At 37.4% G+C, this 16,696-nt stretch overlaps 1 protein-coding gene across 2 annotated transcripts in view; it reads left to right on the plus strand.

The window, feature by feature from the left end:
• Positions 1-15,454, plus strand: part of PLPPR5 (phospholipid phosphatase related 5) — a 46,871-nt gene extending 31,417 nt beyond the window's left edge. For both annotated transcript variants that reach the window (XM_075038925.1, XM_075038926.1), the window contains 3 exons: positions 2,724-2,900; positions 4,556-4,675; positions 13,301-15,454. In XM_075038925.1, the coding sequence (XP_074895026.1) occupies positions 2,724-2,900; positions 4,556-4,675; positions 13,301-13,333 (330 nt within the window). In that variant the 3' untranslated portion in view covers positions 13,334-15,454. The remainder of the gene's footprint in view (positions 1-2,723; positions 2,901-4,555; positions 4,676-13,300) is intronic.
• The last annotated feature ends 1,242 nt before the right edge of the window (positions 15,455-16,696 follow it).

The raw sequence follows: 16,696 nt of genomic DNA on the forward strand, positions 1-16,696 counted from the left end.
CTTTTCAAGATGTTTATTCTTTGTCAGTTAATGACTGTGCTGGTTTATAGCTTTCCTTCCAGAATCAAGAAGAAAACAACTACTTAATTATATTATATTCTTAGTGCAAATCAGATCTGTGACTATCTGTACTAGATCTGTACTAGAGCTGCAAGAGGTCAAGTTTATAAAAGGACATCTGTGAATCCTGTCTTGAAAGAGTCTACATTTGCTATGTAGAAGTTTGCAAATATACTGACTTTTTGCTACACTGTTTCAGGAGAAGTTTACCCTGTTTCCATTGATTCTTTAATAATATTTTAATATAATACTACTCTTAACATCAGTGGTGTCTGTTCTTTAAAGAAAAGATAGAAACAGTACCTATACTGGCAGAACCCTCAGGTTATTTTTAATAATGGACAGGGCATGACAATCTTGACTGTACATACAAGAAGGGACTCAGTAAATGGAGGTCTTTATTACTCATGTGAGGCACAGCATGAGTCTGCAGTTGTTTCTGCTCACTCATTGGTTTGAGTAGGGATTTGAAGGACCTGCTTGATTGTAAAAAGGTTCTGAGAATTTTCTGCAGAGAACTTCTCAGTTTAGCTTTGTATTAAAAGTTGAAGTTTGACTGAAGTACTGCAGAATCAAGTATTTGTATTATAATGTGTTTTGACTTCATAAAAATTGAGATCATCTTCTTGGGTGATGACCAGGTGTTATAGATAGCTGAAATATATCACCAAGACTTCCCTTAAAGAAGCTACACTCCTTTTTGAGTTGATTTTTCCTTCTCAGTAGTCATTTTGATTTAATATGCCACAGTGCAGAATTAAATGCAGGATAGCTTCCTGCCAACTTCCCTGTGTCAACTTCATCCAAGTTGTATTTGAAATTTGGTGATCTTGCTGTATATTCAAAATATTAGAATATTTTCCCTAGCACCAGTTGTTCTAACATGTAGTGTGAATGTGGATAATGGTGGTAGTATCCAGGAGTACAATGAGACTCACTAAAATAGACTGTTGCTGAGTAACTCAGTGTGCACTGCTCTGTCTGTAGCTTGAAGAAAACCAGTGGTGCTAAAAGCTGGAAATTAAGGTTGCAGTTGTCTTATCAGCATTCCACATGGTAGGAGTAACTCACTGAAGAAAGCCTGCAAAAATATAAGGAGCTAAGATGAAAGGATAGTCAGCAAAGGGAGAAACGCTATTTCTGAAATGGTCTAGGAAGAAGAGAGGAGAAATGTGGTTTGGAGATATACCCCAAAACACTTTTTCAAACCTTTGCTCCGTCTGTATTACTTGAAAGCTTTCTACTACTTTGCTCTTCATCACGTAAGGTACACTGAAGGTGTATGTGTTGCAGTACTCTGCTGTGATTTTAAGCTTAAGCTTTGATTCGTCCTCTAAACCATGGATCTGTCGCTAGTGTTTTGAACAAAATTACTGTCAGATGTTGCTCTTTTCAGACAAGCTCTGACTGCTACTTTCTTCACTTAATTTGTTGTAACTGTAACCACACTTCCTAAACTACTTCTTGACTGTATTATTGCAGCATTTTGATTACCCAGTAAATTCAGCTGAAGTTTCAGACAGTACAAAAAACCCAAAGGACTGCCCATTTGTTGGCCAAAAAGGTACTGGTTCTTCAATGCAGATTCATCTGTTTCCCTTTGCAGTTCAATGTGATGACATTGCACACTTGGAGTCTCTAGTGAAACTCGATAGAAAATATTAGCATTCTTCAGTCTAGAAACTTGAACTCTGTCTAAATGTGAAGGTTTTAGGGATCTCAGTGGTTTAATTGCAGAAACATCTTCTGCAGAAAGTAAATACTTTTTTAATCAAAAATCTTAGTTGAAGCATAATTTTTTGGGGGAACTTTGATGCAGCCTTAATGCCAAGATTCAAGAGAATGGAAATCCAAAGATTTCGTATTAATTTCTTCCATTAGCTCATCAGAGCTTGGAAATTGCTGGCTTAAACCTAGTAGTCACTAATGCACCCTTAGGGCAGAAGAGCTGCTCTGTCATCAGGCAGTGCTTTTAATTCAGTAGTACTGCACAAGGAGAGTTAGACTGAAAGCAGGACAGATTGACTCCTTGGAGTTTGATGCATAAAAGTTTCTGCATTTAGATTGCTTTGTGTGCTGGGGGGGATTGGTACTAAACATCCTCAGTCAACATCTGTGAAGTACAGGGGTGTATTGGTTCAGCAGTGGTTGAAACTATCACGTTATTTATAAAAGTAGATGCTGGCTTTTATTTCAATTTTCACTGCTTTTTGATAAATCTCTAGTTAATCACATGGAGAAATTGTGTATGAGGAAGAAAGGCATTTGCTAATAAAAATAAGGCCTTGATATAGCCCCTTTCAGCGTAAAGATCTTTTTCTATTATTGTCAACAGTGCACAGTGAAAAATCAGTCTCTACCTCTTTGCATAAAAAAAATACATAGACTGGGAGTGATAGCATAGGATTGTCCAGTTTGCTTGTTCTTTTGGGGGCTTTTCAGGTTCACATAAAATGTAATTTTGCTTTATGATCTAATTCTTTTTCTATATCCCTAGAAAAGGGTGTGATGACTTTATCTAGTGCTCTACTTTCTTTTTTCTTTACCAAAAAAAAAGAAGTGCCAAATACACATAGTCTATTCAAACAAAATTCAGCAATTTTATTCATCTATTAGTGGGAGATATCCTTCAGTCTTATACTTTTTTCCTTTCTAATTTTCAGATGTATATCACCAACACAGTAAAAGCCAGAGGAACAAGGCTTGCAAAACCTGTTCTGTGCTTGGGCTTAATGTGCTTGGCTTTCCTTACTGGAATCAACAGAGTAGCAGAATATCGAAATCACTGGTCAGATGTAATAGCAGGATTTATAATCGGAATATCTATAGCAGTATTTTTGGTAAGTGTGTATCTGTGTCACATATGGTTGAAAAAAATCAGTGTGTAACTTTGTATCTCTTAAAATACTGGTAGTCTTGACTTTTCAGACAACTAAGTGATAAAAGAGATGTCTCTAATTTTTGTTTTTAATTAATTATCCATTTCCTTAGTTATATTTACATACACTCAGATATGTGAAGTCAAGAAAGGACTGATCAAATGATCTCTTTTGACTTCCTTATGAACCAGATTGTAGCATTTCAACCAATAGTTTTTTGCATCAAGCCCCACTTGAAGCAAGTGTATATCCTTCAGACTAGCATCTAGTTATGATTTCATATATAAAGTATTAAATTCAGTGTAGTGATACCTACACTGATCAAAGAATAGGTAGCATTTCTTTTCCAGCTTTAAAGTAACCCTATTGAATTTCTTTCATGCTAATTCAGGTTTACACTGAAATTTTATGTTATTCTGGATCAAAAAAATCATTGTTTAGCCTTTTTCTTTTCTGGAACTGTGTTCCAACACCAGATTGTTAGTCACAGTTCACAATGACTAGTGTCTATGTCAGAAATCTGCCACTAATCTATTAATCACCTTCACTGATAACTTCAGTGCAAGAATATGGCATGGAATAGTCACTGTTGTTTACTGCGTGCAAGTTTGTCTGCCTGGCAGCTTGTAATAGTACTAAATATACCTTTGAATTTTTTCCCCATGAAACCATTTTTGAGCTTGATTCTTGAATCTCAAGATTCTTGGATCTGAAAACTTGGCTCAGGTGAGAACTCTCACAGGGATGGCTGAGGTGAGCGTTTTCACTCCTCTGAGAAATGTGAGGGCAGCTTTAGGTCTCCCTTAAAATATACCTGCTCGCACTTCCAAACATTCCCTTCCACACAACGTGTCTAGGACTTGTATGTGGTTGTTCATTTTTAAGAATTTTTTCCATTCTGTTTGTGCCCCTAAAGTCATAAAGGAGAGCAGAATAGAAATCTGTCCCAGCTTTTTTTTTCTTATATTTTGTGATCTATATTGCGTAAACTGCTTTGAGTCGCATGACATCAAATTTAGTTGTGTTTTGAAGAAAATACAATGGGCAAACATTGCTGCTTGGCCGAGTGTCTTAATTAGTAGAAACACTAACAAACTGGTATATATCACATTACTAAATCCCTGTGTGAGAGTCACTGCTGCCCTGAGCAAGTTTAGAGTTTAGTTCAAACTTGGGGATGGTCCTTGCCTTGTTCTCCCTTTCTCACTCTCCTTTTGAGAAAGTCTTTGCTGGTCAAAACTTAGATGATACTGGCCCTTCATAGGAATTTAAGGTTATTGCCATATTCTGCTGTACATGCTCTGGACATCTATTCATGACATTGCTAATAATTGGTATACTATTATTCAGATCTGGTAATGGGTTTGCTTTTAGATATGAGGGGGTTTTGGTTCTCAGATGATGCATGTAACAACAAATTGGTTGAAAATCTTTTGTCTCAAAATATTAATTAAGGATTTTCTGTAAAACCTCTGTAAAACTTCACTTTTCTGTGTTTCAACTGTAAGCTGTGACTAAAGCTGGTGTCAGTTCTGCCTAATTATGGATGTCAGGATCAAAGCACAAAAAAATGACTTGTTCCTTAGCTATTCTGTTTATCTTCTAAACCCTTCTAGGTTGTTTGTGTGGTAAATAACTTCAGAGGACGTCAGCCAGAACATGAACATTCTCATATGGATAATCTGGCCCAGATGCCCATGATCAGCATACCCCGAGTAGAAAGCCCTTTAGAAAAGGTAATGTCTGACTTTTTAAAAAACAATTAAATAAAATGTAGCTTTCCTGGAAGGATGATCCCAAACTATCTTGACAAGAGTGCCAAGGTAATCAGATTTAAAGTAGAGTGGCACATGGCAGTCAAGGAGAAATAAGGGAAGAATTAATTCAGAGACAATCCTTGGGAGACTTCATGTCACCTCCAAGAACAATTGCTACATATCAGTCCAATTTATTGCTGTAGCCACTGCTAAGTCCATGGAGTCAGGCTGAGTAGGTCTGAGGCCCACTTCCCCTGTGTTCTTCAAGTAATTTTAACGCTTTGGCTGAGAGTCCGTAGAGCTTGAAGTGCTTAGGAAGAAAATCTAACCCTGAGCCCAAGGGTTTATGCAATTCAGGTATGACTGGCATTTATTCTATTTCTTCAGGGTATGTCCTCAGGCTAGTGTAGAGCATGGGATGCAGTCCCTTCTGGATCAGCTGTGGGACTTTTATCATCAGGCACGTGCTAGCCGCAGGGCAGGGTACCTACTTGAAAATGCTGGGAATCTGACACCTGCGCTAGCAGGGCAAACAGCTTAACGTGATAGTAATAGAGAGTAACATGGGTCATATAGTAACTGCACAAAAGCCATGATCTCTTGCCAAAGCAAATGGGATTTTGGACTAGGACAGGCTAGTGATAGTCTCCTGGGTATGCCAAGACTGTTTGCATGAGTAAGTATTGCGTTGTGTTTAAAATTTATTTTAGTTTCCTGTAATAAAAAATTATGGTTTTTGAAGATGATGTTATACTATGTAAGTGTTAGGTAAGATTATGTCTAAACAATTTTATGAGCAAGCAAGCACTGAAATAGACAGCATACCAAATAAAGAAAACATTTTAGGCATTTTTACCAGGGGGAAAGTTTGAACTACTAATGTGAAGTTTGAAAGCAATTCTACTTTTTCTAATGACTCTATTTGTCATTATTTGTTAAAATCTCCTGTGTTATGCCCATGTTTGAAGATAGTAAACAATTCTAAACTGGGTAGGGCACCAAAAGTATGTTTCTATGGCATTCTTTTAAATCCAAATTACTCCTGACATTTTTTTCATATTAAGCATAAATTACTCCTGACATTTTTTTCATATTAAGCATAAGAAGAAGTGCTTTTAACCACTTCCCAGTTTGTCTTAGTCACTTGGAAGTGGTGGAAGTTGTCCTTCAGTAAGCAGTGCTGCTAGCCCTGGGTTTGTTATTCCTTTCCTTGAAGGGAAGGAAAGATTTCTTTTCAGAATGATCTAACATACCTTTTTGAACCAAATGTGTCTAAGCTACTTCTTCTGATATGTTGTCATAAGGAGGTCAGAGTCTCATTTGCTTGAGCAAGCATTTAGATGATGAATGTGTATCTTCAAAATAATCCATTCAGTAAACTTTCTGTAAAATGTCAAAACAAAACAAGATGTCAGTTGGCCTAGAACATACCACATTAATAAGAACGTGTCATATTTACCTGCTAGGCTCTCCTGCAGTAGAAGCCATTTTGGCGGTTCAAAAGCCATCATAGGTAATAAATGTACATTCTCTGGCTGTTGAAATTTTTAATTTTTTTCTGGGGATAAAGACCTCATGTTAACATAGTGTTTCTACCTGATTTGACACCCTCTTGCTCATGACGAACGATGTTCTTTTCCTGAGGCTTGGCCTAGGCAAGATTGAGATGTTGTGGGGAAAGCTATAGGAGAGTGTGCAAGGGTGGTGGCAGGCATGATGTTTGCTCTGCTTGAGGATGACCTCTACCATTTGTGAATTGCCCAGGACTCTATTATATGAATGAGCTTCTTTCCTTCTGAACCCATATTCCTATGGCAGTAGAGGGTAGCTGTTTGCTGTCATGGGACTTCTCTGTAGGTGATGAAATTGGGGACTATCCACAGGGTGTTTACACGTAGTGAGATCTCAGTGTATGGGTTCATCTTTGTCTATGTTGCAAAGCCTTTCTCCTTTCCAGACAGAGAAGATGAGATGGGAGGATGATAACATGGAGACTTTGCTATTTGTTGGGAAATGCTTTCTTCTGTTTCCACTCTCAGAAAGTTTAAATTTGAATTAGCAAATAATTGATGAAGAAGTTACTTACATGTGAGTGCTTTAGGTGTTGAGTTTTTGTGGATTTTTTTTTTTTAATGTTTAGTCTAAAGTTTTAGATAGAAGCCAGACCCTGTTAAATAAAAGGCACTAAGAATAATACTTACGTGGAACTAAGGTCTAAATTGAACCATCTCAATTAACTACCATCGCTACAAGAATTATTAACTTAGTCTTTACTTTTTAACTCCCTGCTTATTTTACATCCTTTGTTCTCCTCTGGAGAGAGAGGGGTGCTAAATAATGTGTGTGCTACTTGCCTTTGCCTGCTTTAGCCACGTGCAAGTTACTTTTCACTACATTTCAGTTAGGGCTGTTCTAGTTCCCTATTCTGAATGCACATACATTTACATTTGGCTTATTTTAAATCTGTTTTTCCTTGTTCTCAGACTGCAAGCTCCTGTGCCAGTATTAAAGAAAGTTTACTGTCAGAAATTAGCTACTAAGAGTAGCACAAATCCTGACTGACTGAAGTGATCATGGGCTAAGGCAGTGCTAGCATGAAGCAATGGAACTCTGTTATTGGTATTTAAAAATAATAACTATATGGGTATCTGGGAGTGAACTGTCTTAAAGAATGATTTAATTAGAAATGACTACCAGATGGGACCTCACTTATTGCAATTTTGTTATAAAATCACCCGTAAATGATTAAGCATGTGGTATATCACACAGACCTGGAAGCACCTTATTTTTGTGTTTCCAGATCTGCTACTTGCTATTCCAGTGCTTTTTCCTGCTGGAGGACGAATGCGCTTGGCATGTTCTCTGTGCTGCCACTGTCTGAGTTTTGGTGGAGGTCAAGAGCTACATTTGAAGTGTACTTAAATAGGAATATGTGTACTTGTAATATTCTGAATTGAGCTGCTGCTGGTTAATGACAAGGGTAGATCACTGTTTGCATGACACTTCTGTTTAATTGTGGTGTATGCAGATGATTAAGCTGTTCTGCATGGGTACCCACTTCTCACACACTCAAATGAGCCATAGTTGCAGTCTCCTTGAAGAATCCTTGCCAGAGCTGGCTCAGCAATGCAGACTTATTGCTTTCACCTTAACTACATTCATCCTCAAAATTAATGGAAAGAATGAAAGCCAAGAAACCTCATCACTCACTCCTCTGCTCCTTTTTCTCTCCTGTCTCTGACCTTCTTCATCTCTTACAAGACAATTCGTGTTTCAGTTGGCTGGCACTCTCTTACAGAGAGGAGGCTGTCTTCCTACTACAGTCAAGGTTAAGGAGTCCTGTTCTTTTGCAAGAGTTACTGGGAAATAGCGGTATTCTGGGTGGTACCTAGAAGAGTTTAAATTTCAGCTTCATACATTGCAGTCACAAACTATTTTTTCTGTTTCAGGGGAGACTGACATTATTTCATGCTAAAGTCACCTGAAATTGGTCAGGGCTTATACAGGGCTCATACACATCTTGTAGTAGCTGCTGACTCTCCTAGCTTTTTTATTTTTTTTTAAATAAGCATTCTAGCTTTGAAAAAATCAAATACAAAGGGGTCATGGAGCATTTTAGTACTAATTGAAGCAGTAGATGGAATACTGAGGCAAGAGATTTTAGAAGGAAGTGTTGGGTTAGGAGAGGCACTGTGGTTCATCTCTTGTGGGATGAGATGATTACCGTGTCTGATCATCAGTGCTTTCTGTAGTGGTTCAATATTATTTATTTGCACAGTGGGTTCTTTGCAGTGCTGTCTTTGACAGCTAAGCTGCATTTATCCCCAAAGTCTCTGCTTGGCATTCCTTCATAGTACTACTTGTGTCCCCAGAGTCACCGATCCTTGTTACAATGAGGTTTCTTATACTCCACCCATAGGACTGACTCTCCAGCATGACTGTGAACTAGAAACAGATAGTTTAGGGTGTTTCCCCCCACTTTTGACGTTTTAATGGTGATAAGTATTTGGAATTTCTCTCATAATATGTGACATTCTTGTTGCCTATCATACCAATTGCTAGTGACTATTAGGGTTAATTTTCTCAAAAATCTCTTTGAGTTTGACACTGTAATTCTTGTCCTATTGTGTATGTGCCAAAGGTAATGGTGGTGATAAAACATTTTAACAATAGTAAGTATAGGTATTACAATGGATTCTGATAGTATTTTAAGACTGGGGAAGAGTTCCCCTTCTGTTTTTAAGGTATAATGTTTTTTCTACTTACTCCACCTTGATTATTTACAAGACATAGAACAGCTGCTTCACAGTGTCAGAAAAGGGTATTTTTAATTTTAATTCTCAGTGTTACTGCTTTTTCCTTGGTCTTAAGCATTTTGGTGCTAAGAAGTCTTTCATTGCTATGTGCACTTGTGTGCACACAGCATGGCCTAGGGCGTCCAGTCTGATCCCTGGGGCTCTCCAGGGAGACTGATCACCTGTCACTGAATTCACAGGCTAAAAACAAAACATGAAGATGTTTTAGCTTATCATACTGTGGGCAAATGGGGGAGAAGTTTTGTGTATATTCCCATTGCTTCAAAATATTTTAGTTGAGAAGTATCCAAATACTGTTGTGCTTGATGTCCAAAAGTGTACACAGGTCTCCATACAGTGTTTTAGTACATGTATGTGTATCTCCAGGATGGCTTGACTAGAGTCCATGTGCTCACATTAGCTTATAGGCAGGTTTTCAGATTTCTGTGGTCATAATGGTTCCCTTGATAACACAGTATGTTAAAGGAGATACAATACAACGTTGTTTCACACACAGAAACACATACCCAGGAGAGGCAGCTCATAGAAGACCATAAGCAATTTTGTTTCAATGTCAAGCATTTGCATTTGCGCTTAGGTCCTACTCTACTGCTTAAATTTACTTCTGGGGGATTGTACAAGAATGCAAACTGTGATCACCACATCTAATATTCAGATAAAATAATGCTTAAACATAGGAAATGGAACAATATATTCATTGTGACCTCCTCAAATATATGTGTTGTAGGTGTTACAGAATCAAGGTATTAGTAACAATCAAGAAGATCCTTTGCAATGAAACTCCCTCAAAGCACACATCCTTAGGTTCTTCTGGATATCAGGAATGGACCATTTTGAACATCTTCATATAAGTCAATAAACGTATGTGTGCAAGAGCACACATAAGTGTGTGTGGAATTGAAGCAAAGGCAGTGTGGCAGCAGTGTTCCGTGCAGGTCTGCAATGTTTTAAGTGGGGAATTTCACTTGAACTCATTCTTTTCTCTAAAAATGAGATTCATCCAGTAAAAGCATAAAATATACTTTGTTGACCCAGAGAACTGTATGATAACATTATTATTGCTGTATGATAAATTATCATTTGCGTCAACTACTACAGTAGTATTTTTCTGTTTCTTTTAACAAACTCTACTGTGTGAAGGACTCCAAACCATTTTTCGAATTCCTGTTTTCAAAAAGGGAAAAGTCTTTTTTGGGATGACTATTTTTTAATATTTCTAACTGTATTCATGAGAGCAGAACAAAAAAATTTCAGGTAAAAAATATTTCATATATGTAATGAAAATGGCAAACCACAAAAAAGTTGTTATGGCTTTTTTTCAATGCTTTAATGTTATAGAATTGCTTATAAACAGAAATTAATTAAAATCTTAACAGAAGATATACAGGTATGGATCATTTCCCCCAGAAACCTGCACTCAAGGCTTAGCCTTTAGCTTTCATTTTTCTGTTAGTGGTGTGAGAGCGCAGTTACGAAGCATGCTTTGTTCACGGAGTGTTGACACCAAGCTGATACTGTCAATTTAGAATGAACAATACAAAAGCTGGTGTGCCTGTCTGTGAAACTGCTGTCGTTGAGCAGACCCTCAGCATATTCTAATTCTTTTGATTACTGTAGGGAAAATAATTTCCCATGGAGTTGGAGAAGCTGAGGTCTTGTGCATGGTTTTTTGCTTGTCTCCTGCATCTGCGTGAATCTGTTTGCTGACAGCGGTTAGTATCTCACACTGAACTTTGTCACAGTAAATCTAGCAGAAGTAAAGAGCATAGTAAGAGAGTTGAAATGCACTTATTCAAGAGGGATGCTGTTCGTTTATTTTTTTTCCCGTAAAGAGTCTCAGCAAACTTATTTGTAGTTTTGCCTGAGACGATAACATAGGAAAATGCATGAATACCCAGACAGTTGCATGAATCTGTATCAGTGATTCTTGCCATCAGCAAGTGATTAATTTTGACCTAGTTATGCATCACCCTGCTGAGTGCATTGGAAATGAATTGACAAGCCTTCACTAGGGTCCAAATCAATAGGTCTCCAATCAGTAGCTTAGCAGTTCTCTCTGAGGGTTTATTGAGGAAGGGGGATTTTCTTCTGTGGTGTTATATCCCATGCTCTGCATGTCCTTCCAAGGATGGTGACCTGCTCATTTTGGAAGTATAGCTGGCAGGAGTGTGAACCACATTCTCCTTTCCTAAGTAATAGTTACCCAGTCCTGAATTAATGCCACATGAAAGAGCATTTGGTTCTTTGCGTCACAGACAAATGTGTGTCGCTTAGAGAAAGGGATAGCACGTAGCAGCACTTCAAAGAATTGATTAGATTAAATAACAAGAAATTTTTTTTTCCTCCAATTCCTCATTTTTAAACCATCTTACTTATCAACAAAGTGAATAGTTTTAGACTGATGCTAGTTTAATTTGACAGGATAATTTTCAGGTCTAAATAAGGAAAAATAAAGTAAATACTGTGAAGAAAATGTCATATTAGCCACACAGCAGCTACAGAGTCATTGAGGTTGCCCAATGTATCGTCTTTCCTGTACTGAAAGCAGAAAATGGCCAGCCAACTAAAATGCTTTGAAATGCTAATGTTTTGTTTTCTAATTAGGAATCTAATTTTACTTCGATTCTGCAGAATTGAAATCTGGAAACAATGATATTTTCCAATATTGTTTACTGAAAACATCTTCACAGAAAGGTGCACGCTGATTCATTTTTTTTTCTAATGCTTCTTAAAAAATCTGCTGGCTATGGTTTAATCATTGTTATTTATTTAAAATATATTCATTCTATTTGGAGAAGAATGTACATAGATGCTTACTATTTGGTGGTGTTCTCTTATGAAAGCTGTCATAAAATACAGCAAGAACATTGCTAGAGCTAAGATGCATATTATAGGGCAGGGGAAAGAGAGCTCCTCCTCCTGGACACAGTACAGTTATGGCACAGTGAGAGAGGGAGCAAAGCTGCCAGCCTTGTTTGGGGAGGGGGGAACAAGAGGTAGCTCTCCTGTGCTCCTACTCAGGGTACTTCTAAATTCCTTTCTGTAATGTGAAAATCAAAGATGCCTGCCTGCCCCCTGCCTCCCCCAAACTGAGAGACAAATATCCAGACAGTTTAAAGAACTGACAAATCCAAACTTGTGTGGTGGCCACTGTTTCTCTCCAGCACTTTCTATGGTGAGTGGTAAGGGATTTTCTGAAGGACTTAGAACAACTTCCCCTAGCAAAAAAAGGGAGATCTATCTATCCCACTCTCTATGAGTTATCTACATCCCCCTCTCTCCTCTTCAGCTTACACCTCTTCTCTTCTGACTTCGGTCAGCTCCAGGAGGGGAGGTGATGAGAGAAGTCTGTAGTGCTTTGCATGGTATTCTCTCTGTGCATTTTTGTGCTGGGGAACAAACGTGGTTTAACATCAAGATTCCCTTTATTAATTTTACACATTGCATGTTTTATAAAAAATGGTGGCAGTCTAAGGTACTGTGTGCCTAAAGGGAACATACAGTTCCTTTGGATCCTGCACATCACGGTGCAGTTAAGTCTTCAACTAACAAACATTTGCAGAGGCACTTGCTTAGGTTAGAGCATGAAAAAATAGCAAAGCTCTTTGGGATGCTGTAGTTTTACTGTGTAGAGTCACACGTAGTATATTCACATTCTAATACACATCTTCATCTTCGTAAGAATCGTCCTGTCGAAGGAAAGTGGAGAATAACATTTGAAATGGAGAGGACACTGTAGTGATTCTGAAAAAGAAATTTTGAATGAGTTCTCTATTGCTGAATGCAATTTTGTTGTAGCATTTCGCTACTTGATTCTATGCCACCGACCTCATGGGGAGCAATTAATCTTTAAAAAAATGCAACATTAAAATTGTATTAACACTGAAATAGAATATTATAATCTGTCAGAAACTGTCATTTTAATTTCTAGGAATTTTGCTCTAAATTATGAATAAGGTAGCAATAAAAGTACAGCTAACTCAGTTATTCACATTGTTACTTAATTTTGAAAAGCCCATCTAAAACTAAAATATTGTAGAACCATTGCACCTAATTACTTTGTTCAGCATACTTACATATCCAGTCTTTCAGCGACTAACAAAGAGTTGCTATGGGAGTGAGTGAGAACACTGCAGTGAAAACCAGTTTCATTTACATCATCCTGCAATAGTCTCCAAGCATAAGGCTGTCCCTAAAGTACCAGAGGCAAAAATTTTCGCAGTGGTGACTGATGTCTGTCTGTGTGGTTTCTGGGTTTTTATCTGTTTGTTTTTCCTTTAACTCGTAGAACCACATCACGGCCTTTGCAGAAGTCACATGATGTTGACGCTGATGTATATTCACTCCATTGGACTTCATCTCTTTTCACAGCCCACACACGATAATTGCAGTGTATCAAAACCAAGAAATTTTTAGAAGTCTTATTTCTGACTTGATTTTTACATCTTTAAAATTATACCAACATTTTGAAGAATTCTTAAATATTAGAACGTCACTTTACTTTCTAGCAAAAATAGTAACTGTTTACTTTTTGATGGAATGGGACAAACTGAGCACTAATTACATTTATCTGACAATACCCTCTATTTTGGCTTCTCATTGTTTTTAATGGTTCATGTACCTATTCCAACAGTACTTCATATTTTGATTTTACTTTGATTTTTAAAGTCTACATTTTTAATTCAGCATGAACTTGTTTCCATTTGAGGCAATTTCAGTGTATAAAAAATAGACAAATATTATGTTCTGTATGAAAATGCTTTTTGCACATTGTATTACGCTGTATTCCATGTAAGATACCATTCAAACAGTATGTTATATGTAAGACTGGTGCTTCTGCTTTTGAAGAGAAAAAAAATGCCAATTTTTACTGTAATAAGTATTGTATAATAATTAAAAGTTTATTTATTTGGGTATTTTCCTGAAATAATTGTAGTTGAATTGTTGTTTTGTAGTTCTTGAATGTCTTGGATGATATATATGTATCTAGATTAAGAGAAATGAAAATAATATAGAAAGTTTGATCATTGATATATTCTTTATTACTAATGATACCCCATGAAAGGTTAAGGGCTCCATTCTTAGCTCAGCATGTCTGATGGGAAGCCGTATTACTCATAAATCGTTTAAACAAATTGTTCAAGGAAGCCTGCATCTTCTCATATTTGTTGTACACCCTGATATTATGCTGGGAGAATGGGTGCTAAGATAAGAAGAGGGTCACTGGCTTAGTGAGAAAAATGCATATAAGTTTCTACTTTCCATTTTCATGTTGGAACACTCATGGATAAAACAAAATGGCTTCATTAATTTTCTTCAGCCTAAAGGACCAGAACAGGCAGACTTTCTCTCTACAAATCTTTCTATCTCTGTTTGTGTTTCAGGGCCATATTCTTGCAAAAAAATCCTCGGTCAGGCTGTGCAGTGTTGATGAATTGATTTTTCTTCAACATCAGGCAATGTTATCATATCTCTGTTATTGCTGTGAATAGTCAAATTGAGACTCCTCTTCAAAAGACAGCCTCACTGTCGATTCATAGTGAAGTTGTCCTACAAAAACTGAGCACTAAATGGATCTGAATATTGTAGATGCTGAAGATGCTCTTAACATCTGCCAGAAAGTTTTCCTCTGGCAACAGCTGATACCACACTAGCACTATAGACACATTGAGAATAGTAATGTTCAGTGCAGGCTGTTGAACAGTCTAGGCCTTAAATTTTCCATAAGTCAAGTGTATTTCCTGTGTATTAATCATTGTTAGAAGATGTTTGAAACTTAAGGCTGTAGAACCAGGTATATATTTTCTGTGATGAATTTTAATGCATTCACACATAGTCATCCAGGTAACACCTACTTTTTACTTTTTATTTTAACCTCTGCTTTCTCTAAAATACAGCCACTGAACTAGCGCTTGGCAAATGGGGCAAGGCCAAGACACTTTTGAGTGCAATATCTCACAAAATCATTGTGCTAAGCTGAGAATTAGAGAATAAAGGAATACATCAGTGGGGACAAAAATCCTAGAATAGAGCCCTTAGCTACAACAATGTTACTTAGGTGATTGAAAATCCACCTTTATTAGACTATCAACTGTGTTTACGAAATTGTAGTAGGTTAAAGTTTGTATCACCATGTTAGGCACGCTTACCCTTCTCTTAGTCTACCTATGTAGGGTCCAAGGTACTAATGATATCTCTGTGTGCAGATTTAAATGAAATCTTCACTCATTTTTGCATGGTAGCAAACCTGCATTTTTATATCTGATTTATAAGATTACCAAGAGATTCTTTTATGTTAAAAGAGATGACTCTTTTTCAGTGTACTGTATATCATCAGCTTGTAACTGGTCTCTTTCTCTCTCAGGATCTTTCCCAGTCAAATATTTGGGTTAAATTTATCATATCTCCATGAACCAGCAGTGAGAAAACAAAAAGAGAGACACTCTGCTGTATAATGTATTTTTAAATAAAATAATTTTTCATTCATCTGTAGTGTATTTTTTTTAGATGTCTGCTCTAGATATAATTTGGTCGATAGTGTGCATATAATGAAATGATGATTTTAAGTCAACTGCATTTGGTGATATATTTTCACAATTAACCAGGAATCCCCACAGTTAACTACCTTCCCTTAGATGTGGTTCTGGTGAAATTGAAAAGCAGGAAAGGAAGAGCTGTGTTGCAGAAGAGTCCACAGCCTGTTGGTAAAGGAATGTCCCCAGGATGTGGACCAGCCAAGCTCCAGACCCTACTTTGACTGATTTTTCAGAAGTGGCAAGAATTTACCTCTCCCACAACTGTACCTCTCCACTGCCCTGGAACTTGGGCCTTCGCTTTTCCATTGTGGACCCAAAAACGCTTTCAGTAGGAACAGTTTGCCAAAACAAAAGTAAGTTGGCATTTTCTAACTAAAATAGCTTTTTGGTGGTTGCTTTTAAAAAAATGCCAGTGAGGAGCCTATGACAAACAAGCATCATCCCTCATTCAGGGAATATTCTGGTACAGAGTGGTTCCTAATAAAAACACTGTTGTTGAACCATTTCAGTGCTTTTGAATGCAGCTGGTTTTTTGATCCTTGTGGACCTTTTCTATGTGTCCTTCAGTGACACAGCTCCATTCTATTTATAAATGAGATGTTTAAGAAGCATCTCTAATGCTATATGCTGCTGTGTTTCTAAAAATGGAATTCGTAAGGCATGTGGGTACACCAGCTGGGCTCATATCCATACCATTTTAGATTCTCTTATATGTATTCTGTGGTTTGTTCATAATCATGAACTGCATAAGACATACAGTGATAGCATCTGGGCTCACATCTCTTCAGCTTTTAAAAATGTTCATTTTAACAATATGTATTAAAAGAGGATAATGTTGGTATTTTTCAGCTACAATTTTCTTTGCTGTTCTTGCCTTCTAATTTTGTTGCTGTCCAAGATCACAGTGAGTGCGACAGTCCATTTGCACATTGTTAGTAGGGAGCTTTTTATACTCTTCTGAAGTCTAATTTCCGTATTTCTGAGGCTTGCCATGCAGAAAGCAGAGTGCAGTACATTTTAGGAACAGATAACCTGAGTCTGTTTTGATCAAATACATCCCTGGCCATCTGCGTAGCCTTGGCCTTGGGGACACTCAGGAGCATTTGCAGGTGGAAGGGCAAGCAAACCTCCAGACCTCTCAGCCCTGC

The sequence above is a fragment of the Buteo buteo genome, chromosome 10 (genome assembly GCF_964188355.1).
Source record: "Buteo buteo chromosome 10, bButBut1.hap1.1, whole genome shotgun sequence".
Taxonomy (NCBI): domain Eukaryota; kingdom Metazoa; phylum Chordata; class Aves; order Accipitriformes; family Accipitridae; genus Buteo; species Buteo buteo.